General features: G+C 38.3%; 1 protein-coding gene across 1 annotated transcript in view; it reads right to left on the bottom strand.

The window, feature by feature from the left end:
- dars1 (aspartyl-tRNA synthetase 1) overlaps positions 1-20,193 on the bottom strand; it is a 40,536-nt gene that overhangs the window by 623 nt on the left and 19,720 nt on the right. Inside the window, exons 7-17 of the mRNA XM_015008768.2 lie at positions 19,784-19,886; positions 19,158-19,238; positions 16,204-16,263; positions 11,731-11,842; positions 6,499-6,633; positions 4,718-4,865; positions 2,136-2,282; positions 1,867-1,909; positions 1,485-1,565; positions 271-382; positions 21-92 (exon numbers count right to left, since the gene is read on the bottom strand). Coding sequence (XP_014864254.2) covers positions 21-92; positions 271-382; positions 1,485-1,565; positions 1,867-1,909; positions 2,136-2,282; positions 4,718-4,865; positions 6,499-6,633; positions 11,731-11,842; positions 16,204-16,263; positions 19,158-19,238; positions 19,784-19,886 — 1,094 coding nt within the window. The remainder of the gene's footprint in view (positions 1-20; positions 93-270; positions 383-1,484; positions 1,566-1,866; positions 1,910-2,135; positions 2,283-4,717; positions 4,866-6,498; positions 6,634-11,730; positions 11,843-16,203; positions 16,264-19,157; positions 19,239-19,783; positions 19,887-20,193) is intronic.

A 20,193-nucleotide genomic window follows, 5' to 3' on the forward strand; every position in this document is an offset into this window, starting at 1 on the left:
AAGATTAAAAAGCTTCTTACCAATCCCTCCTCCACCATGAGGGGGCGCTCCATATCGGAATGAGTCGATGTATGACTTTATCTTCTCCAGATCTATAATAATCAGGAAAAAAAACTGAATTGTTACAAAGTAGCACGTTAAACATTTTGATTTTTTCTCCACAAACACTCAATCCTTTTGATGTTCTATTGTAATACCTGCCACTCGTCTGCAGAGGGAGACAAATCCTTTCAAATACATTCTGTGAATGCGTGTAAGCTTGCTTCTTACCGATCTGGTGATGCAGAGCCCGTTCGGTCAGCAGCTGAGGGTCGTGGACTCTCTGAGCCCCAGACAGGATCTCCTCTCCTCTCATGAACATGTCATAAGAGTTGGAGTATTTCTGGTTGGAAGAAAAACCAGGAAAGAATCATATTATCTGTTAATTAGCATCAAATATTTACACTAAGTATATAAGGTCTTATATGGAGATAAGTAAACAACTTTCTGAATGTTAATTAGGGTTAAATGAGTCTTTATACCCCAACCTGCTTCACAGTTTCACTACAAACTATAGTGTTGTTTATGCAGACTTTATATGATGCATCGACTTATCATATTACATAATTATGAAGTGAAATCAAAGTGGATTTTTTTTCCAACCAAAAACCCCCTGAAAATTTCTGCGTTTGAGTTCATCCACTCTGAGTCAATAACATGTAAAACAACCTTTGACTATAGTTGAAGCATTTCATCAGTTTTTTTCCAAAGATTCTCACCTAGAATTAGGTCTGGAGTTTGACTAGGCCATTCTAATGCAGTTTTGGCAGTACGTTGAGGACTGCTGTAACCTACGCCAAAGTCTAAAATGTTTTCCAGCCTCTAACAGGTCTCCTTCCAGTTCTGCTCTGTATTTATCTCCATCAACTTTGATCAGTTTCATTATTCCTGCTAAAGAAAAGCATCCCAGCGGTGAGTCCAGGGAAATTTGTCTTTTTTCTACCACATGCAGCATTTTGCATGAAAGGAAGAACAAAGTTACATTTTGATCCCACATGTCCAGAGCACCTTTGCTCTGTTTCTGTCAACAACTACAATTCATTTACCATTCCAGTACAAAAGGACAGGTTGGTGCCAAGTGTGACTAATGGATGTCACATTTCTCAAATTTTCTTTGTATATAGAAGAATTAGCATTTTTTTTTTTTTAGATTTCCTGATATTTTATTGGTTTGTCAGTAACTCCTCAAGAAAATCAGTTAGTGGTTATAAAATAACATATGAAAAGTTTAAGGGTTATTAATACTTTTGCAAGAAACATTTAAAAAAAATATTTTTCTAAAAGTAAGAAAATATCAGTCTTTTTTTTTTTCTTTTAATTTATGGAGCTGAAGGGGTTTGCCAGAAAACCTCCCTCTAAAAATGTATTGAAGCAGATTTATTATTACATATTTCTGCTTTCTAGATGGTAAGTGTTTGAGTGTTTTGTGTAGAGGAGAAACTCACAGGGTTGTTTGGATCCGGCATCGTGTAAAAAGGTCTAACAGCCAGTGGGTACTTGTCCAGCACGTAAAAGTCAGTATCATACTGAGGAAAAATGAAAACAACGGATATTAATAAGAGCACAAAAGTGAAGCAACTAGCTCACTTTTTGAGCACTTTTGTTTTTGGATTTAAATGTGGCAGTGGCCAGCGGCTCCAGTCCTGCAACCTTTGGATGCCTAGCTGCTCCAGCAGGCCAGAATTAAATGACTTCATTAACTCCTCGGCAAGTTTAGCAAATGTCCCATCATTAACTGTTCATTTGATTCAGGTGTGTTGGAGCAGGGATGCACCCAAAAAGGCTGCAGGACGGAGGCGTTCGAGGACTGGATTAAACTGTACGAACCTTTTCCTTGACCAGACGGCCCAGCAGCTTCTCATTAGGAGTGCTGCGGAATAACAAAAAACGTTTTATTTACCGTCAGCAAAAACTTTCACACAGCTTTCAAATTCTTTCATTTCCTGCTCAACAAGAAAAAGTTCAGGAGAACTGGTCTTATCACGAGAATTACATAAACAGAGTTCCTTAAAGCATATCCTGACTTCTGTATTTCCAAATGAAACCATATGACAAAACGTGGCATCCCGTGCAGAGGGTGTGTGACGTAACCTGACCTCAGGTCATCTTCGTCTCCCATCTCCACCCCGGCCTCGTGCAGCATGGCCAAGGCCTCCGTGTATTCGAGCCGCAGGGTGGGCTCCAGGAATTTAAACGGCTCGCTGGGGAACTGCTTGCTCACCGTCTGAATCTCGGTCTGGAAGCTGATGCAGAAAAACCAGCAGACATTTTTCATTTCACTAGCCACTGATTTTCAAAGGTTTAACGTGCAAAATACAACGCAGGAATAAATGAGGTTGTTTTCATCACATTAAGAGAAAACAACATTTTCAGTAGACTTTATAGTTTTAGCACACCTCATGCTTTTCTTTATCATCAAATTGAAACACTGCACATCACTCTGAACACACAATCTCCATGGTTTAAAGGTATCGGTAGCATGGTGCATTTGTTTGAGTAAAATTAAACATTGTTCTTTTATTCTATGAACTACTGACAACATGTCTCCAAAAGTCCAAGAAAAAATTTTGTATTTGCAGAAAATGAGAAATGGTCAAAATATTTGAGGTGCTTTCAGACCTAAAAAAATGTACAGAAAACAAGTTCATATTCATTTAGCAACAACAATACTAATGTTTTAACTCAGGAGTTCAGTAATTAATATTTGGTGGAACAACCAGGAGGTTTTCAATGGGGTTCAGTGAGGTGAGCTCTTAAGTTTTTCCAGAGCTCTATGTCAGATTCATAGCCGAAAAGGCTTCAGCAATGAGTAGTTCCAACATTGTACTGACTAAAAAGAGCTGAATGCAAATGAATAAGTATACAACAACAAGAAAAACATATATATTTTTTCCTTTTATACCCTGGTTTGTATTAGTTTTTCCTCATAAAGTCTGTGGTTGTAATGTCACAACATGTGAAAAACTCCAAAGGTTCTTGAAGTTTTTACAAGGGATTGTAAAGAAATGAAAATCCCTCACTATTTCCATAGAAGCAGAAAACATGAATCAGATGCTAACTGTTACATCTTCTAATAAAGAATCTTTTTTAAATTATTTCTAAACAGCATGTGACGGCTGATGTTTCCAGAGAACAACAGTCATGAGTTGTTCTACAGTCGGAGCGAGCGCTCGAAATAAACACACACGTCAAAGGAAAGAGTCTGGGAAGTCATGAGAACAGAAGTAGCAAACTGCACCGAGGAGAGAAAAGAGGAACAGCAGTCATAAGGTAAAACAAACCAACAAAGGCAACTTGAGCTGCGCTAGTCAGTAAAGCCAACTTTTCCTGGACAGATGCTTCAATCTGTAATTCATGAAGTGGGACTTTATTGTTTATTGTGTTCTCTTTTTACTGCAACACACCAGATTTATATGTGTGATATTTACTCTATCATTTGGCCACCTGCTTCTTGCTGCACTGATTTCCACCACTAGGAGGCAGTAAAGCCACATCATATGGATCAAATTACACTGAGCAACTGGCTTAACAAGATATTTTTGATCTGTCTTCCAAATCATCTTGTTTTAGCTTAACAAATAAAACACACAAAAAATAGAAACAATCATTTGCATACATGAATGAAAAATGATTAAACTAATTTTGAAAAGAGGCCAAGAGAAACTGGGTTTTATTTATTATTTATAATTATAATCCAAAGAAACATGAAGTCATGGATTATGAAAAGGTTTTCAAAAACCTGTCCAATCAAGATCACAGTAAGAAATCTGACAGGAATGGCCAGGGGTGCCGGTGCATTTGCCCCCGGTCACGATGCCTTTTATTTTGCAAAGTGCACCAGTCCCTCCTGCAGCTACACCTCCAGACTGCATGATGTACCGTCATCCTTCACAGTTCAGAAGACGGTTAAACCAAACCCGTCCAGAATGGTATGATGGCTGGACATTTCCATGGTGTTTATACTTGGAAATAACTGTTGAAGCTAATGACTGTGGCCCCTTCAGGTATCTGGGACTGCTGATTTTAATTTCCCATTTAGTCACAGATGGCAGAATGTTGAATAAATCTCCATGTCTTCATTTAACCCAAATGTTGTGAATTATTCAGTTTACAAAGCTTTAGTATCGTCTCCTGGCCTTTTATCAAATTGCTTAAAGAGTCCTTAGAGTATATAAACGTTTGAATTTGAACAAAGAAAAAAAAAGTCTCAGTTGTTTTAATGGTATTTAGTAAATAGGATTAATTTTGGTAATCCTCACTGGCCTAAAACAAGAAATGTTTCGCCTGATGTAATATAGAGAGAGATGAAAAATATGTTTTTTTTATATACATCATACGTGAATGTACCTTTTCATCTGAATGTTTTCTTAATATGTAAAAAAATTATTTTTCTTAGCTTCTTCTGATTTATAAAGTAAAGATACAAGAGAGTCGATTCTCCCTTTGTGAAAACAAATAATGAAATATTTAAGCAAACAGATGTAATATTTATTAACCCAGTTTTCTGTTGTGTTCAGGTTTCTGCTTGGGATATTTATGCTCATACAAAAACATTATGAATAAAAACTAGCATTATGTATAATCTTTGGACATAAATAAAGTTTTCATCACTTCTCAGCACATCTGTTACCTTCTAATGCACGTCTAACTGTGATATCTATCCTGTCTGGCTTCTTACTTGTCTCTCAGGCCCTTGAATATCTGCACCATGGTGTCAGTGATGGAGTCGATCACTTCGTGGTAGTGGTAGTTGAAGGCCATCTCAATATCCAGACCCACAAACTCAGTCAGGTGACGGTGAGTGTTGGAGTCCTCTGCCCTGAAAACTGAACGTCGGACGTTTAATGTCAGGGTCATAAGAAGAAAGGAGAAACAGAAACATGTCATTATGTTAAAAATGACCCAACTAACATGCAACCTGACTGGATCTTAAGGAAGAAGAGGGTAAAATGAATGTGGATTAAGAGTTATACAATTTTTTTATTTACTTAGGTACAAACTAGTGGATAATAATTAAAGGAAACAAAAGAAAAATTTTTCTTTTTTTTTTGCAAATATAAATTTTAAAAGTGTGATATGCAGTTCCCGAGTAAATAGTTTGCAAAACCATCTCTTGCTACAGATACAGCTGTGAGTTGTGTGTGCTACGTCTCTACTGGACTTTAGAGACTGAAATTAAATCGGCTCAAACTAACAAATCAGAAACAGGCATCTCTGGATTATTCCAAAAAAAAAAAAGAAGAAACCACACAGTATAATGCTGACAACACCATGTTTTATGGTGATGGTGTGCTCAATGTAATCTGCCGTAATAGTTTCCAGTCAAACAAAGATTTTAGCATGTAGGCCAAAATGTCCAGCTGTTGTCTCATCTGACCAGAGCATCTTTTTACATGTTTGATGGTTTAAGGAAAAACTTTACGACTTTCTTTCAACAATGTCCTGTTTTTTCCCCCTTTCTTCCATGAAGGCCGGAATAGTGAAGTGCTCAGCTAATTGTTCTGTTGAGAGATTGTTTTTCAAATCAACTTGAGCTCCTCTGAAGTTCCTCCTTGCTTCTTCTCTGATTAACAGTCTGCATAATATCTTGCAAACAGGCCTTTCTTTAACTTTTTTACAACTTGATATCAGATGTCCTGAGGATCGTGTTGTTCACTAATGTTCACAAATAAAACAACTTGCATAACTGAGTGAAACAGTTTAAAGAGAATAAAGACTTTTACAAGGTGCTGCATCGTGACAGTGGAGATAAAACTTCAACAAGCTCATTTCCTCCCCATACTGGAGTTGGACCTTTTTTCGACTTGCTTCTTTTCCAAAGCGCACCATAGATGTAGGGACTAAAGCTTCTGACCATTTAGATATGTGAGCACATTTGAGCTCACTTCTTCATACCGAATCAATCCTGAACCTGCACGACTGTAACTACGGCAACAGCAGCGAGCACAACGGTGCCTGAGAAGCAGTAATGATCTGGAGCCCTTTGATTCCTCAGGTGCAGCCGCAGAGGAACTGCGAAAAACACAATCCACCGAGTGGTGCTCTCTTCCTTCAGAAATGTATTTTATCTCTGCTCAGCAACACTAAATACACATCAAACAAAGCGTTTTAGATAAGACCGTCTTTGTATAAAACCAGCTACGCATTCAACGAAGCGATGAAAGTGTTTGCTCACCTAATCAGATGGTGGCAGTATTTGCTCAGCTACAAAGCTCCAGGTTCTCCCAAGTCTGTGTAAAAAGTCCCTTTATGCCACTAACGGACCAACTACAAGCTCTGTCCACAGTTTAAAGTCTGCTAAACTTTAACAATCTTAAACACAATTGGAGCCGTTTTAAATGTGTCATCTCAGTTAATAGGGTCCACCGCTTTCATTACACTCCTGCTGCTCATTTTCCTATTATGCCTGTGAGGACTCTGCCAGCTCATGAGGTGTCAGACGGGAGGCGTCCCTTTTACCTGGGCCGACGCAGAAGACCTTGTCAAAGTCAGCACAGATGCACATCTGCTTGTAGAGCTGAGGGGACTGGGCCAGGTAGGCGCTGGATTTGAAGTAAGACACCGTGAAGACGTTCGCTCCACCTTCGCTGGCAGCTAGGAAAGGGCAAAGACAATTTTCAGGAGTGATGGAGGGATTTTTTTTTTTCCCAGCTCAACCTGCAAAAAAAGATTACCGTGACCTGCAAAGGCTGAGAGTGCTTTTCAAAACTTTACCCAATCTTCCCTGAGGTATGGCACTCTACAAAACTCTTGAACATTTTCTTTATATTTTACCTAAAAGGAGCAAAGAAATGCCCTGTAATGTTTTAAAGTTTTCCTTGGAAACTATTTTTCCAAGTAGTCTGAAGGCAATTCAAAGTTCCTTGACTTTTTTTTTTTATCCTGTCTGACAAACTTTAGACCTTTTTGTGCTTTTTGAGCCCCTTACTCACTGAAAAATGAACCAGGCATAAAAGGGTTTCTAAACTCAAGGGACAAACCACTGTTGTGCCAACAAATGTCTAAAAAAAGTCAAATTGGACCTGACAAATTAGCCCAAAATTAGCCGAGATTCCAGCAGAAACCAAAAGGACGGTGAGCATGGCAACGATTTCTATTTATCCATTTGCTGCTGGAATAATTGCAAGACTTCAATCAAATCAAATTAGGGAGTGATGAGTTCCAACTAGGAAGGTCTCAAAGCAATTAACTACTACTTTATAATCTGGACTGGAAAATATCCGGTCTTCCAAATCAGAAGATGAATGATGATTGCTTGAAATGTCTCTACTACCAGATCCATAGTGTGTGGAGTACTTTATTACTTACTTTTTACTTACTCATGGTAGGAATTCAGAAGTACAGAAAAAAAATAATTAAAGAGCCGATTTGAGTTTTAAGCTGGACCTGCTGATGTTTATGCTGGTGGGATTTTCTAAAGAAACAAAATAAAGAAAGCAAACATGAAATGTAGCTACTTAAACTACCTGAAGGAGAATAACCTTCCTGCAGCTGTCAAACAGTGACTCTCTGAACGGTGAACTCAAGGTTTTCGATTCTCAATATCAGACTGGGGGAAGGTTTGGAAGAAGAACAATACTTAGATAAACTCCAAGAACTTCCCTTTTGGTCGATCAGATCAGATCACCTTCAACTGCAGAGTCTCCTCCCTGTGGAAATCAAGTTTGGACCTCAGCAGGTCCGACCTCTGACCTTTCTAAGGCTGTGAGTGGAGGAATACTCTCCGTTCGGCTTGTGACCTCTCTCCTGGCTCTGACCTCAAAGTCTCAGTGGTTTCCTTCGCTTCTGAACCGAAATGTAAACTCACAGTCAAATCTGAAATGTTTTTAGATAAACCAACTTCTGGTCTACAGCAGGTGAATGAAGACACCTGCAGGAACCTTTAGAGAATAAGATGGCAAACAAAAACAAAAATTTTTACCACGTGGATCAGAACTGAGAAATTCAACTGGTTCTGACTGCTGTCCCCACAACTCCCATTGTGGTATGTGGAGGTGTGTGTGTGTGTGTGTGTGTGTGTGTGTGTGTGTGTGTGTGTGTGTGTGTGTGTGTGTGTGTGTGTGTGTGTGTGTGTGTGAGAGAGAGAGAGAGGCTAAAAATAATATAGAATTCGTTGAAACCTTGTTGTTTACATTTTAGAGATGGTTTCATACCCAAACACTGAAGGTCTCAGACACACACTGAACTATATCTATCAGGGGAAAAGACAAGGTTGCATTCAGAAAAGAAGCTTTAAAGTTATTACTGATCATGAATTATTTATGGTTTTAAAGTAGCAGGAAAATAGTTGAAAGATTATTCAAGCATCTAAAAGCTTAGTCATTTTCTGTCTCAGATTATCTTATCTGACTGTCATGACAAAGGTTTTGATATTTCTAAAAAAAAACTGACTTCTGACCCTTTCCAACACTTCAAGCGGCTCTGCAGGAAATGATTCTTAGAGTTTGCTGCTGTCCACCACAACACAGATGTTCGATAAGCAAGAAACTGATCTCAGCAGAAAAACAAAAACCGACTGACTGGGGGTGGGAACAAATGAACAAGATAAAATAAAAATAATCGGCCACCTGCTGCTCCAAATCATCATAAATCACAAATGGATCATGCAAAACGAGACTTAAAATTTTCATACGATTTTCCTGTTTTTATTTCTGGAAAAACTGTCACCCTTCTACTATTTTCAAATTAATATTCCAGCAAACACAAAATGACGCTTTTGCAGATCTGCTCATGTTTCATGGAGAGCCATTTTGCCAATTTAAAGTAAGTTTCTACATTTGAGCTGTAACTTAAATTTAAGGACCAACGGTGGGTGGGACCTGGACTGCCTTTAGTTCACCTTAGGAGGAACTTTGAATGAGATCTTCTGAAAGTAAAGAGCAGATTAAAGATTATTTCTTTAAGCACTTTGATCTTTGCTCAAATAGAAACGAGTATAAGACAAATGAGGGTGGAGTCATTTGATCTGAAGGTGAACCACAAACCTGCTACGGCGGTTAATTGTGCTCAGACTCAACTTTGCTCTTATTCCAAGAATAAAAACTGTTAAATTGATTATTGATTATACTTTGATGAACAACAGACATGCAGCTAATTTTTACCTCAGAGGTTTATAAAAATCAACAACAGTGTTTGGCTCCTGGTAGGAATGAAGCCGCCGCTGCCAGTCTTGACCAGGATTCTCTTGCAAAATAGATTTTAACCTCAAAGGGATTGTCCTAATAACAAAGCCTTATAATAATACTGATAATAAAAAGAAAGTTTGTAACATCTTTTGTATTACACACAGCCTATGTAATATCAGCACTGCAAAATCTATCGAATGTGAATGGATATATTTGAAAGGTTGAGTGTTAGAAATAACTGGACAGAAATATTGATCATTAGCTGCTCTCATGTTTAAATATTGGAAAAAAACCTTAAATTTTCCGACATGGGTTTGGTTGAGTTCAACCAAAACACGTAATATTTCAGTTCAAATAACAGGATTCCCAAAGTCTTGTTAGATGAAGCCTTTGTATTTAACAGGCATTATTTTTTGTAAGGCAAAGATTAAAAAAAATGAAAAAACTCAGCTAAAATAGAGTTTATATAAGTATATATAAGTTGTCACAATGAAGTACAAACTTATTTTTAACCTTCAAAAAAAAACTGCGGCGTGTTTTTGTTCAAAAACAAGTTTGAGGATTACATAACGACCAGCCATGCAAAACACATCTGCAGCTTTCTGTTCGACACAAACGTCATCAAGGAGGGCTCTATCTGATGTTCCAGTGAAAATATATAATAGGGCGTGGGCAGGGGGGTTCTCACACAGCACAAGCTGTACGCTGCGCGTGTGATGGGTGTAGCCTGGCAGGAAGATGCGGTTTTGCAGAAAGCACATCATGTTGTTTGGCAGGTGCCGCCAAAAGGAAAAAACGCGGCAGTTTTAAAATGAGGCGAAGACGCAACGATTGGCTGCCACACAGTAGGAAGTGAGAGCAAAGCTGTTCATGTCAAATGTGAGAATCACGTGGGAGTCCAGGGATAGCACAAAGACACGGCCCTTTTATGCAACATGTTTTGGAGGTTTTTTTACGGAACCTGCTTTTGCCGCCTCCGTCTCAGGTTTTAGCAGTTTTAGCACGAGATGAATGTTTGTACTAAAATGGAGGAGAAAACACCAACAGGAGAAGAAACACGATTCAAAGAGCTCAAGTACATTTGAACTTTGATATGCAGAGTGAGGAATCTTTTTTCTGTTTTTTTGTTTTATATTCTCTCCAGCTGGTAACTGCTTCTTCTTCTAATTAAAACCTTGGAGTGTGAAAAAATATGAAAGTGAAGAGGCAAAAGTTTGGTGCTACAAAAACAATCTTCTGAATAGATTTTGACATGTTTCCCGGTTCTGGTCCTCGAGGCACCCTGCCCTGCATGTTTCAGATGTTTCCCTGCTTTTACACATCTGACTCAGATAATTGCAGTTCAATAAAAGTCTGTTAATCGTCCATCAATTGAAATCAGGTGTGTGTGAAGCAAGAGAATTATAACTTGGGGAAACACGGGGAAAATGTCACGTTCCAATGGCAGAGTGTTTCGTTATACTTTTGTACTTTTTTTTTTATCAATACAAAGGAATTATTGACTTATATCAAGTTCCTATATGCTGAAAAGCTACGTGTAAGTTGGTTTTGTTTTTATTTCACATGTACTAAGATATTTGCACTGGAAACTAGACCAGAAATACTAAGATTTTGTGTTTCTGCAGTGTGAATGAATAATGTGTTCAACATGACAAGCACTGGTTGGTTTGGCCTGCAGTTTCTTTTATGCTTTTGGCTTTTTTCTTTTCTTTTTTTTCCAAAGTAGCTTAACTCTTGCTACAGTTGAAAGCAAAGCAGGGCAGATCATTGTTAAAAATTAACCCTCAAAACAAAATTGTGTAACAGTTGAGTGAAAGAGCACACTGAAACGTAAGAGTATACTCCCTGAAGTAAAGGCCCGGTTTGTGGAATGAACAAACAGCTTGTCCGTGGGCCACTTTGGCTGCGTATCTAACCATCTTCAGATGATGGATTGAACAGTGTTCAGTGGATTAAACTTCCTTACATCCTGATTCCTGAACTCTGCTGTGTTTTCCTCGGTTTTCACAGTTGTGAGACTTTCTTGTTGCTACAGTTTTAATATGTTTGCTTTAAGCAGTTGAACATGTTTTTGCTCTCTACGGTAGGAAAAGCTGGTGGTGGGGGGGGGGGATCAACAATTCAAGGAAAAGCTCAAATACCTCTGAACTCTGAATGACTGACAGAAGAATTGTGTTTTTGTTTCATTTTTTATTATGTACTACTACAGTAAGATTTCCCTTTTCCAAATATAAATTGGTGTTTAACTAAAATAAAGGAGAGAGGCTAATGTTTAAAGTTTAAGATCCCGAGCGGCCTGAAAGTTTTTCATATTCCAAACTGTTTCACGTTTGCATGTTTTGGTTTTATGACTAACGCTGGGAGATTCAGCTGAACATAATGTTTGGTTTATGATTTTAAAATGCATACTAGTAGAGGAAGTGTGATTTACAACTGTCACTTCATGACTCACAGGGCACCTGCGGGCAGTGGGATGGAAACGAGGGTGCCTCCACTGAGATATCTTTAAAAACAAAAAAAAAGGATCAGTTTCCACAACTGGGGGAAGATAAGAAAACAGTTTTACCAGATATTATTTTGGGGGTCTGGATCTCCACAAAGCCCTTTTTGGTGAGGGTGTCTCTGAAGAGCTGGCAGACTCCTGACTGCAGGCGGAAGATGGCCTGGCTGGTGGTCGTCTTTGGGAGGAAACACACACACACACGCGCACGCATAAAGCATTGAACCACAAGCAGAGCAGCGTTACCACACACAGAGTGATTCATTGGACTCATTACCCAATCGTAACAGATGTGCAAAAAACAAGATTGCCAGTTTTTTTTTTTTTTTTTGTATCTTGCACCTCCCGTCTGCACGAAGGTTGAAACATTTATTTGCTGGCAAGGGCGAGACTGAGACCTGCATCAGAGCCCGGCGGGAGCTCCGGGAATGCAAAACCTATCATTATCAATGTAAATGCTGACAGCGAGGCAGGGAAGATTACTGTTAAAATTTAACCCCCAAAACCAAAATGTGTAACAGTTGAGTAAAATAAGCAGACAGAAACGTAAAAGCATACTCCCTAAAATCCTTTGACTCATCTCGGATTACCACAAACCTCTACAGTTTACTGGCCTACGACTACAGTTATTACATATCAAAAGGAGAGAAACTGTTGCCACCGAGCCTCATCTGTACTGACGGCCTAAATTTGAATAGACATCATGACTGCTTTTTGACAAGAAAGGGGAAAGTGATAGCGTGTGAGCACTGGCCAACTTGTAACTCTACATACGACGCTTCAGGGATGTCTGACTGAAATCTGAAGCATCAGTGAGAACAATTGGTAAAAAGAAGAAGTGAAAAAGATATAAAACGTTCCTGAGAATTTTTATCAACACCTTTGCAAAGTTGCGAAGCAGAAAGCCTCTGACTCATTTTCGCTGTGCGTCATACGTTTGGGCCGAACCTCTTTTAACTTGGGAAAAAAATCAGCGACAAGCCAGTCTGAGTGAGGCCACGCTTAAACCTTCGAAAGCGCTTCCTGTTTACAGCAAGTCTGCAGCGAGAAGGTGCGATGGGGGATATGTAGGTAGCAGTCGGTCTCCTAAACTGGCAGCTCTTCTGATGCTGCGGTTACTTATAAAGAGCACCTGAATATCACTTACAACTCAGAGGCAAACTCTACGGTTTAGAAACCCAGCTGTGGTGATGAGATACCACAGATGGGTTTCAAGGTCCAAAATTTAAATTTCTGGTTAAGTGCGGTTTCAGTCCTACGTTGCAAGACAAGCATAGAATTCATCTGGGAATTGTTTTGCCCTTACTATAGTAAACAGTGACAAACAGACTCCAAAATGGTTAAAACACTGTTAATACTGAAATTTGATAGTAATAAAAATGTCTGAAGTTAACCCAAGAACGTAATTCTGCTTTTAATGTCTTTGGCGGATGTGAAACACCTTAGAGAAATTGTAAAACCGGCTCCAGAGAATTCTGCAATTCTCTGGAGCCTAGTTAAACTATGTTATTGCAAAGTTTAGCTATGCAATAACATGCATTGCAAAGTTAAACTTCTGCATTTCATATTGTGACATATTAACAGATAAAAAAGTTTTGCAAAATATATAAGAAGTTTATTTTCTTTGGATAAAATCTCAATATCTTAAAGAAATGCAAAGTTATTAGTGAATCATACAACTATCACATCCATGCTCACTTTGCCAATGATGCATTGGCAAACTGTTGTTGTTTAAAACAGCAGAAAAACGTTTCACTGAGATGTTTCAACTTTTCAATTAAATCATTGATTTGGGGAAAAACTATATATTTATCATCATTTATTTTTTCCAACACTATATAGGGTCCATTTTTGCAATGTACCATTAACGCATTCACCAATGTCCTCACAAATTTTATGTTTTCTTGAAGACTCTTGTTGAAAGTCACCATGTCCTTGCAACAGTTATATTTAAGCAGAAATTTACCATATTAGTTTATTTTCAAAACTTGCATGTTGTGATGAAGTGAGAGGCAGTTTTGCTCTGAAATGTTCATAAGTGGAAGTATTACTACAAAAACAAATCTTTCCGCCCATCATCTGATCAACTCAGTTTCATCTACAGAATCATTTTGGAACTTTAAATTGCTTACATTGTTTTCAGTTTTCAACAGAGTTTCTGTTTAAATGATCTCCATTTGTTGCAGTTGAAGCATAAAATCAAATTAATTCAAACAACTTATTATTTGTCACCCAATAGAGGAACTAGAAACAAAAATATACTTTAAAAATGTTAAACCTGCAATGCTGTTTAAAATTAATGGCACATGTAAAAAATGATGATGCAACACTGAAACAGCGTACATATGTTACTCAACAGCTGAAAGAGATGAACAAACGCGTCGATAACGTCTGCATTGATAAATGTCTAAACATTTGCTTTTAATTTACGCATCAACCAGAGATTACGTTTTAACCCTAAGCAGCCCAGTTTGCAACAAACTGATGCTGTGTGTATTCTGACACTGACCTGTCAGATTATCCCCTTATATGCATCAAAGAGCCTTCACCACTCCAGTAAGATTGCTTCTTTATATGGTTTTGAAGATATTCTGACCCAGTTGGCTAATCATTAAAAACATTTTTTTTAATTAAACATGTTCATTTCTTTATAATTGCTCATTTTCTTGATTCTATCATTGACTTTAAGGAAAATGTTGACTTTTCCACCGTTTTCCACTAAAGGGTGTCAATATGTTTTACCTGACTGACTTAAAAACATTCAAGATGCAAGACTTAGTAGATTATATTCTAAAGTAAACTAGATTATATTGTGTATTATCTGTTTTCAAACATCAGTTATATCAGTAAAAAAAAAAAGATTTGGTTTTAGAAATGTTAACAGATTCTGCTGCTTCCTTAAAAAGCAATGCAGATATGTTGACACCACAGGAAGTAGGATAGGTTCCAACTTAATACGTGCTATTTTGCTGTTTATTGTAGTTTGGTTAATAAAAGGTGTTTCTTTTACACCATCTTGAAATTTTATTTCCCAGTTGTTTGTTGTATGCACTCAGCTGACTCAGAGTTGTATTCCTAAAATTAATGCAGATGACAAAAAGAAAGGTCAAACTGGTCAGTAGTAATCTATAATTAACAATTATTTATCTCCATCTTATCTAAAGCTGGTGCCAATTCAGAGCAAAGTGCAACTTTAACAAGTTTTAAAACTCTAACCAGGATTAAAAGGTGATGTTCTTGGCCTAGAACTGCAGGTTGTACACAGCAGCTAAAACTCTGCTTGGACTTTGGAAAAAATTTTAATTGGTAAAACAATAAAACATTTTTATCACATGATGCCAACATGACATCCCATATGAGCTCTGCAAACCTGTGCTTCTTTTTTATGATCATTTAAAATCTGTTGATACACATCAGGACGTAAAACTTTCAAACTCTTAAATGTTTCCTTGACTAAAGGAACCTTAGATTAGTTTTTAGCCGCTTGGCATCTTCCGCTATAAATCTCCACCCTGAGCTTTCATGGTAATATTGAAAGTTGTACCTCCTTACCCGGGGCCTTGTTCTGAGTTTAATTTCTAACCCAGTGATCCGTTTTCACACTGGTGCAGTAAAAACATAAGTGGGTGAAAAAGCCTGAGAAATGAACTCTGGTTCCTCAAGAAAGTTTCTATAAAGGAAATGAGCCTAAATTAAATTTTGAACTGCACTGTTTCAGTCAAAAAAAAAAAAAAAAAGTTAATTTCTGCAGCTATTTGACTCCAAATAACTGAACAGACTGCAAGTCCAAGCTTTATTGCACAAATTAAATTAACACAACTGAACTTTCTCTGCTTTTCATCGTACAAAGCACCTGATGTTAAAGCATCACATGAGAGAAGTTTCGTAGAAACTCAACTATTCTTAGAGGAGCTTTATTGGTCCCTCATCGAGTGTTTGTCTCGCAGAGTGGGAACCGCTTTATAGCTTCACCGGGCCTTTAAGTGTACAAGTGATGACAGACCCTCGTCTGTGAGCTTCAAGTGTTACAGAAACAGGTGTTGTTGTGATCCTTTAGAGCGCCGTGTCTCTGTGCTGTGGTGTTGCTGCCTTCCTGCCAGCCGTATCATCCATACATATCAAAACAATGTAAGACTCGGCGGCTGTGTGCCTCCTGCTGCTCGTATAGATTTAGCGCCTCTCCCACACAACGCATGCTAAATCACAGATGAACGTTTTCTCTTCTAAGGTGCAGCGGTTTGCTCAGTGGTTTTGAAGTTATTAGGTAGTTTGCTTTCTGTTTGATCTCAAGTGCCGCGCTTCAACACTATGGCAGTTTTATCTTAACCTGTAAAGTCTGAATGAAGACGTTTCTAAATTTAGACGACGGAGCGTAAAAGATAAGTTTTGAATGGTGTTGCTTGAATTTTTCACTGAAAATGACACGGCATCCCGCATGCTTGTAGGAATGTAAACAGATTTTCTTTTCCTTCACCGAGAGTCACTTCTAGGATAAGATCCACCGACTGATAGTTTTGACATATTTCTGTTGTCTCTTACCCTCAGATCAATCACCCGGTTGTCCAGTCTGGTATCCTGGTTAACAGTGGCTCTTCCTTCCTGAGGGGAAAAAACATTTTAACATCAAAACCAAACATTCGACTTATGAAATATTCAACAGAGCTGATCTGCTCTGCTGCTGTTCTTTACACAGGGGTGTTTGCATTCAGTGATGTGTAAATATTTTACAGGGTTTTTAAAGCTCACAAGGGATGAAACATAAGGAGTGTTGCATATCTGGATATGTTAGGACGTAAAATCATAATTCTCAGCAAATTAGAAAAGTTACTTCATTCCACCAATTCAGTTAAACTCAAATATTCATTATACAGAGCATGATGTGCTTCATATAAAGCTCAAAATTAACTTTTTTTCTGAAAACATAAACATTACATATTATGCAATAAAAATAAAGCAGTTGTCACCAAAATGGAAAACACTGCCAACTTGAAAGTTACCCAGTAAAACGGTCATTAACGTCCTAAACAAGGAGGATACGGTGGCAAAAGTGTTTGCTAAGAAGCTTGCTGGTAACCGGCTATCAAAGGAATGTTTAGTGGAAGAAAAAAGTGTGATAGAAAAAATTGAAGCAGGTTTTCATGAGCATTATGCCATAAGCATCCAAATAAGAAGAATTATTTAACTTTGATGATATTCTAATTTGTCGAGAGACAAACTGGCAACTGCAACAACAGAGACGTGTTGAGTTGTTTCTACGAATACATTCGAGTGAAAAAAGTAAATGAAAATCTGTCTAATTTTGTTTATATATTTGCATGCAAACATTCTTTATCTATTTCAACATTAAAAGAAAATACATCTTGTAAGTTTCTTTAAAAATTAAATGCAAAATCAAGTGAGAAATAAATTAGGGAAATCCAAAAATGTATTCCTACATAACATAGAAATATTCTTTTATTGTCCCAGTGTGTGATTTTAGCCATTTTAATTTTCCCACTAAGGTGACACAACTTAGTATGCTGAAGATGATTTGCGTCGTTTAAATGTCAGACTGAGAGCTGTCAGAAAACTTAAAAAAAAAAATAAGATTGCAGCAGCTAATAAGGTCTCATGAGAATTTAATAAGGCCTAAAAAATTTAAATCATCCTCTGTGATGTACAAAAAACATAAAAAAGATGTGAATATAAAGTAATGATTGCAGCTAAGGGAGCTAACACTAGCTATTAGGTGACCCGGTGACCAACGTTTTTCCATTAGACAGAAAACAGATTTTTAATATCTTCTGTTTAAATAGGAAAACACTAATGTGCAAATAAATTGCTTTCCCTGAGATAAATAAAATGTGACATCAATATATGAACAACTCTAAATAAACTGAGCACTGACATGTCCTAACATTTTCACATGACTGTGAGACTGTAGGCTCCAAGCGCTAAATGGGAAACAAGGTCAGATGCAGATTGAACAACGAAAATGTTCAGCTGCAGCAAAACATCTGCTGTTCAAGACAATAGGGAACCAATTCAGAAAAGGGAGAAATATAAAGAAAAACAAATGAAAAAGTAAACGTTTCATCACAGGAGGAACTAATGCTTCCAGGGTCACGCCGAGCTTCCTCAGAATGTCCTCTGGGGCGCGAGTTAACAGCCATGTTGCCACATCCTGCCCCAGACAGCCTCATACAGTGGGGGAAAAGCGTTAGGTAGTCAGAGCCGATCTGGCCTCCGTCTCTGGGGACGACAGGTGCTGCTACAAATGTGTGACTGACATGTTGAATCCCAACAGAAAACACCTGAGATCCTGCTGCAGATGTGAAATGTAGCTGGTGGATACAAAGAGGTGTGTTCACTGCAACAAGGCACGACCCGCGTACATACAAGGACAAATTCGTCGACACCCCTGTTTGAAATGTGCCAAAAAGTCTTTAAAAATTTCACCCTTCACTCCAGTTTCATGCTGCGAAATACTATAATTGGTTTCACTAAAGACATCAAAAATACCATTTATGAAACCTGAAACCATCCCTTCACAATAAATAACTTCACCCTTGTTTCTTATTTTATTGTTTTTTAAGTTGGCCAGAGTTTAAAAACAAGGAACTTCTAATTATACAGTGATGTTTTTCTGTTGCCCTCGGGAAGAAATATGCCGCGACAGATGCCCGTTTCTCTTTAAAATGTCATACAACTTCCTCTGATATGTGCTGGACTGAATAAGTCTAGAAAACAGCTACAAGAAAACAGCTGCTTTCCGAGTCCTGAAGACAGAGTTACAGTCAGAGAGACAAATAAAGTTCAAAACACCTGCAACTGGGACCAAAAATGGCTGTCAAAGCTTCTACAACAATCAGTTTGTTAAACTCCACTTTAAGTAGAGTTTAAGTAGAATGTAGTGTTTTTGTTGGATAAAAAAGTAAATGAGCTTGTAGGCCAAAAAAAAAACAAAAAACTGAAGGTAGGTTTTAAGTAACACTGTTAATGTTAGTGTGCAACAACGAACACTGTTGGATACAGTGAAATATATGCAACCATGATGTGCATGGTGTCATAAACTTCAACACCGAAATATAAAGAGAAGAATAAACATTCAGAATTACAGCCTATGGAAAATCTGTGGGATGGGCTGAAAACAGAGATCATAAGACTATGCTTGTATGCTTTAACCATGTGAAATCCTATCACCAGAGAAAAGCTGAAGCCTTTCATAAATCATGTCAGAACAGCCAATATTGAACCAAAAGTTAAATTGGTGCTTTAGTTCTGCACAACAGCAATATTTAACTTTCTAACACAACTTGAATTTCCACCCCCACCCGACATTTGTCACAATGCAATGACATCATTCCTCAAAGTTTTCTCAAATAAAAATCTGAAAGGTTTGTATTCCAACCCCTCCTATATAAAACCCCTTTTTGAAGCAATTGCAGTTCTTTTGACGTACACCTCCACCAGGTTACAGATCTTTTTGTCCATTCTTGTTTGAGGAACCTCACCTCCTCCCCATCTCCGTCCGGCCTGACTGCGTCCTCCAGCTGCAGGGGGAGACGAGGCTCTGCCTGGCTGATGACAAAAATCTGAGAGAGAAAAAAAAAACAAGCAAAAGAAAACAAAGCTTAGCACAATAAAATGTCTAAAACAAAGCTGCAATGTTTACATAAGGGCTTAAGAAAATGGAAAGTACCTGACTTCCACACTTCTACGTCAAAGTGAAAGCGGATAAGAAGTGACACCCCCCTCTGTTTATGTGAAAATCTGACTCCAGCTGACAAACGTGAGCGCTTATTGTGATCGGTTTGGTTACTGCTTCAAGTGTAGAGCCTGAACACCTTGTCTCGTAGCTTTGAAATGTTATTTCTCCACATCTGCTAGGACGAGGGTTACCTGGTCAATGATCCCAATGAGTTTTAACACAGAGGTAAACACTGCTTTGCCTACTCTAAGAGCAGCTGTGTGCTTCCTGTGAGGGAAGCTGTGTACCTGCCTGAGCAAAATGAACTATAAAGGCCTAAAAGTCTGGATGCTTTTATGCTGCCAGGCAGGAAAGAAATACAACTTTGTGTGTTTATTTGGATGTGAAACGGAACAAAGGTGCACGAGAAGGCCGTGCAGGTGAGCTAACCCTCTCGATGTGGAGCTCCACGTCCTGCTGTGAACAGCTCTCGATCTTCTGCTCCACTTTCCTCACCATGGCCTCCACATCCACGATGCTCTCCTTTGTGATGCTGCAGAGTGAAAGCAACAAACTGCACTTAGAAAACAAACTTCTACGCCTGCGTCGAAGCCACATTTCTGTTAAACTCTGACCTCAACCCGCAGACATGAAGGAAGGCAAGCGTGTGGGACATGGGTGAGTGATTTCTGACTTGATTGTGTCATTTTCTTCTTTCAATCATGCTGGAACTACAACTGTTGAACTGACATTTACGGAATAGTGAAGAAGTATTTCAGATGCCACGCGCACTTGTGGCTTTCATATCAAAACCACCTTCCTCTATTTCCCCCCCTGCTTTAATCAGCAGGCTGCAGCGG

The sequence above is a fragment of the Poecilia mexicana genome, unplaced genomic scaffold (assembly GCF_051168715.1).
Source record: "Poecilia mexicana isolate PSO_F unplaced genomic scaffold, ASM5116871v1 scaffold_2, whole genome shotgun sequence".
Lineage (NCBI taxonomy): Eukaryota > Metazoa > Chordata > Actinopteri > Cyprinodontiformes > Poeciliidae > Poecilia > Poecilia mexicana.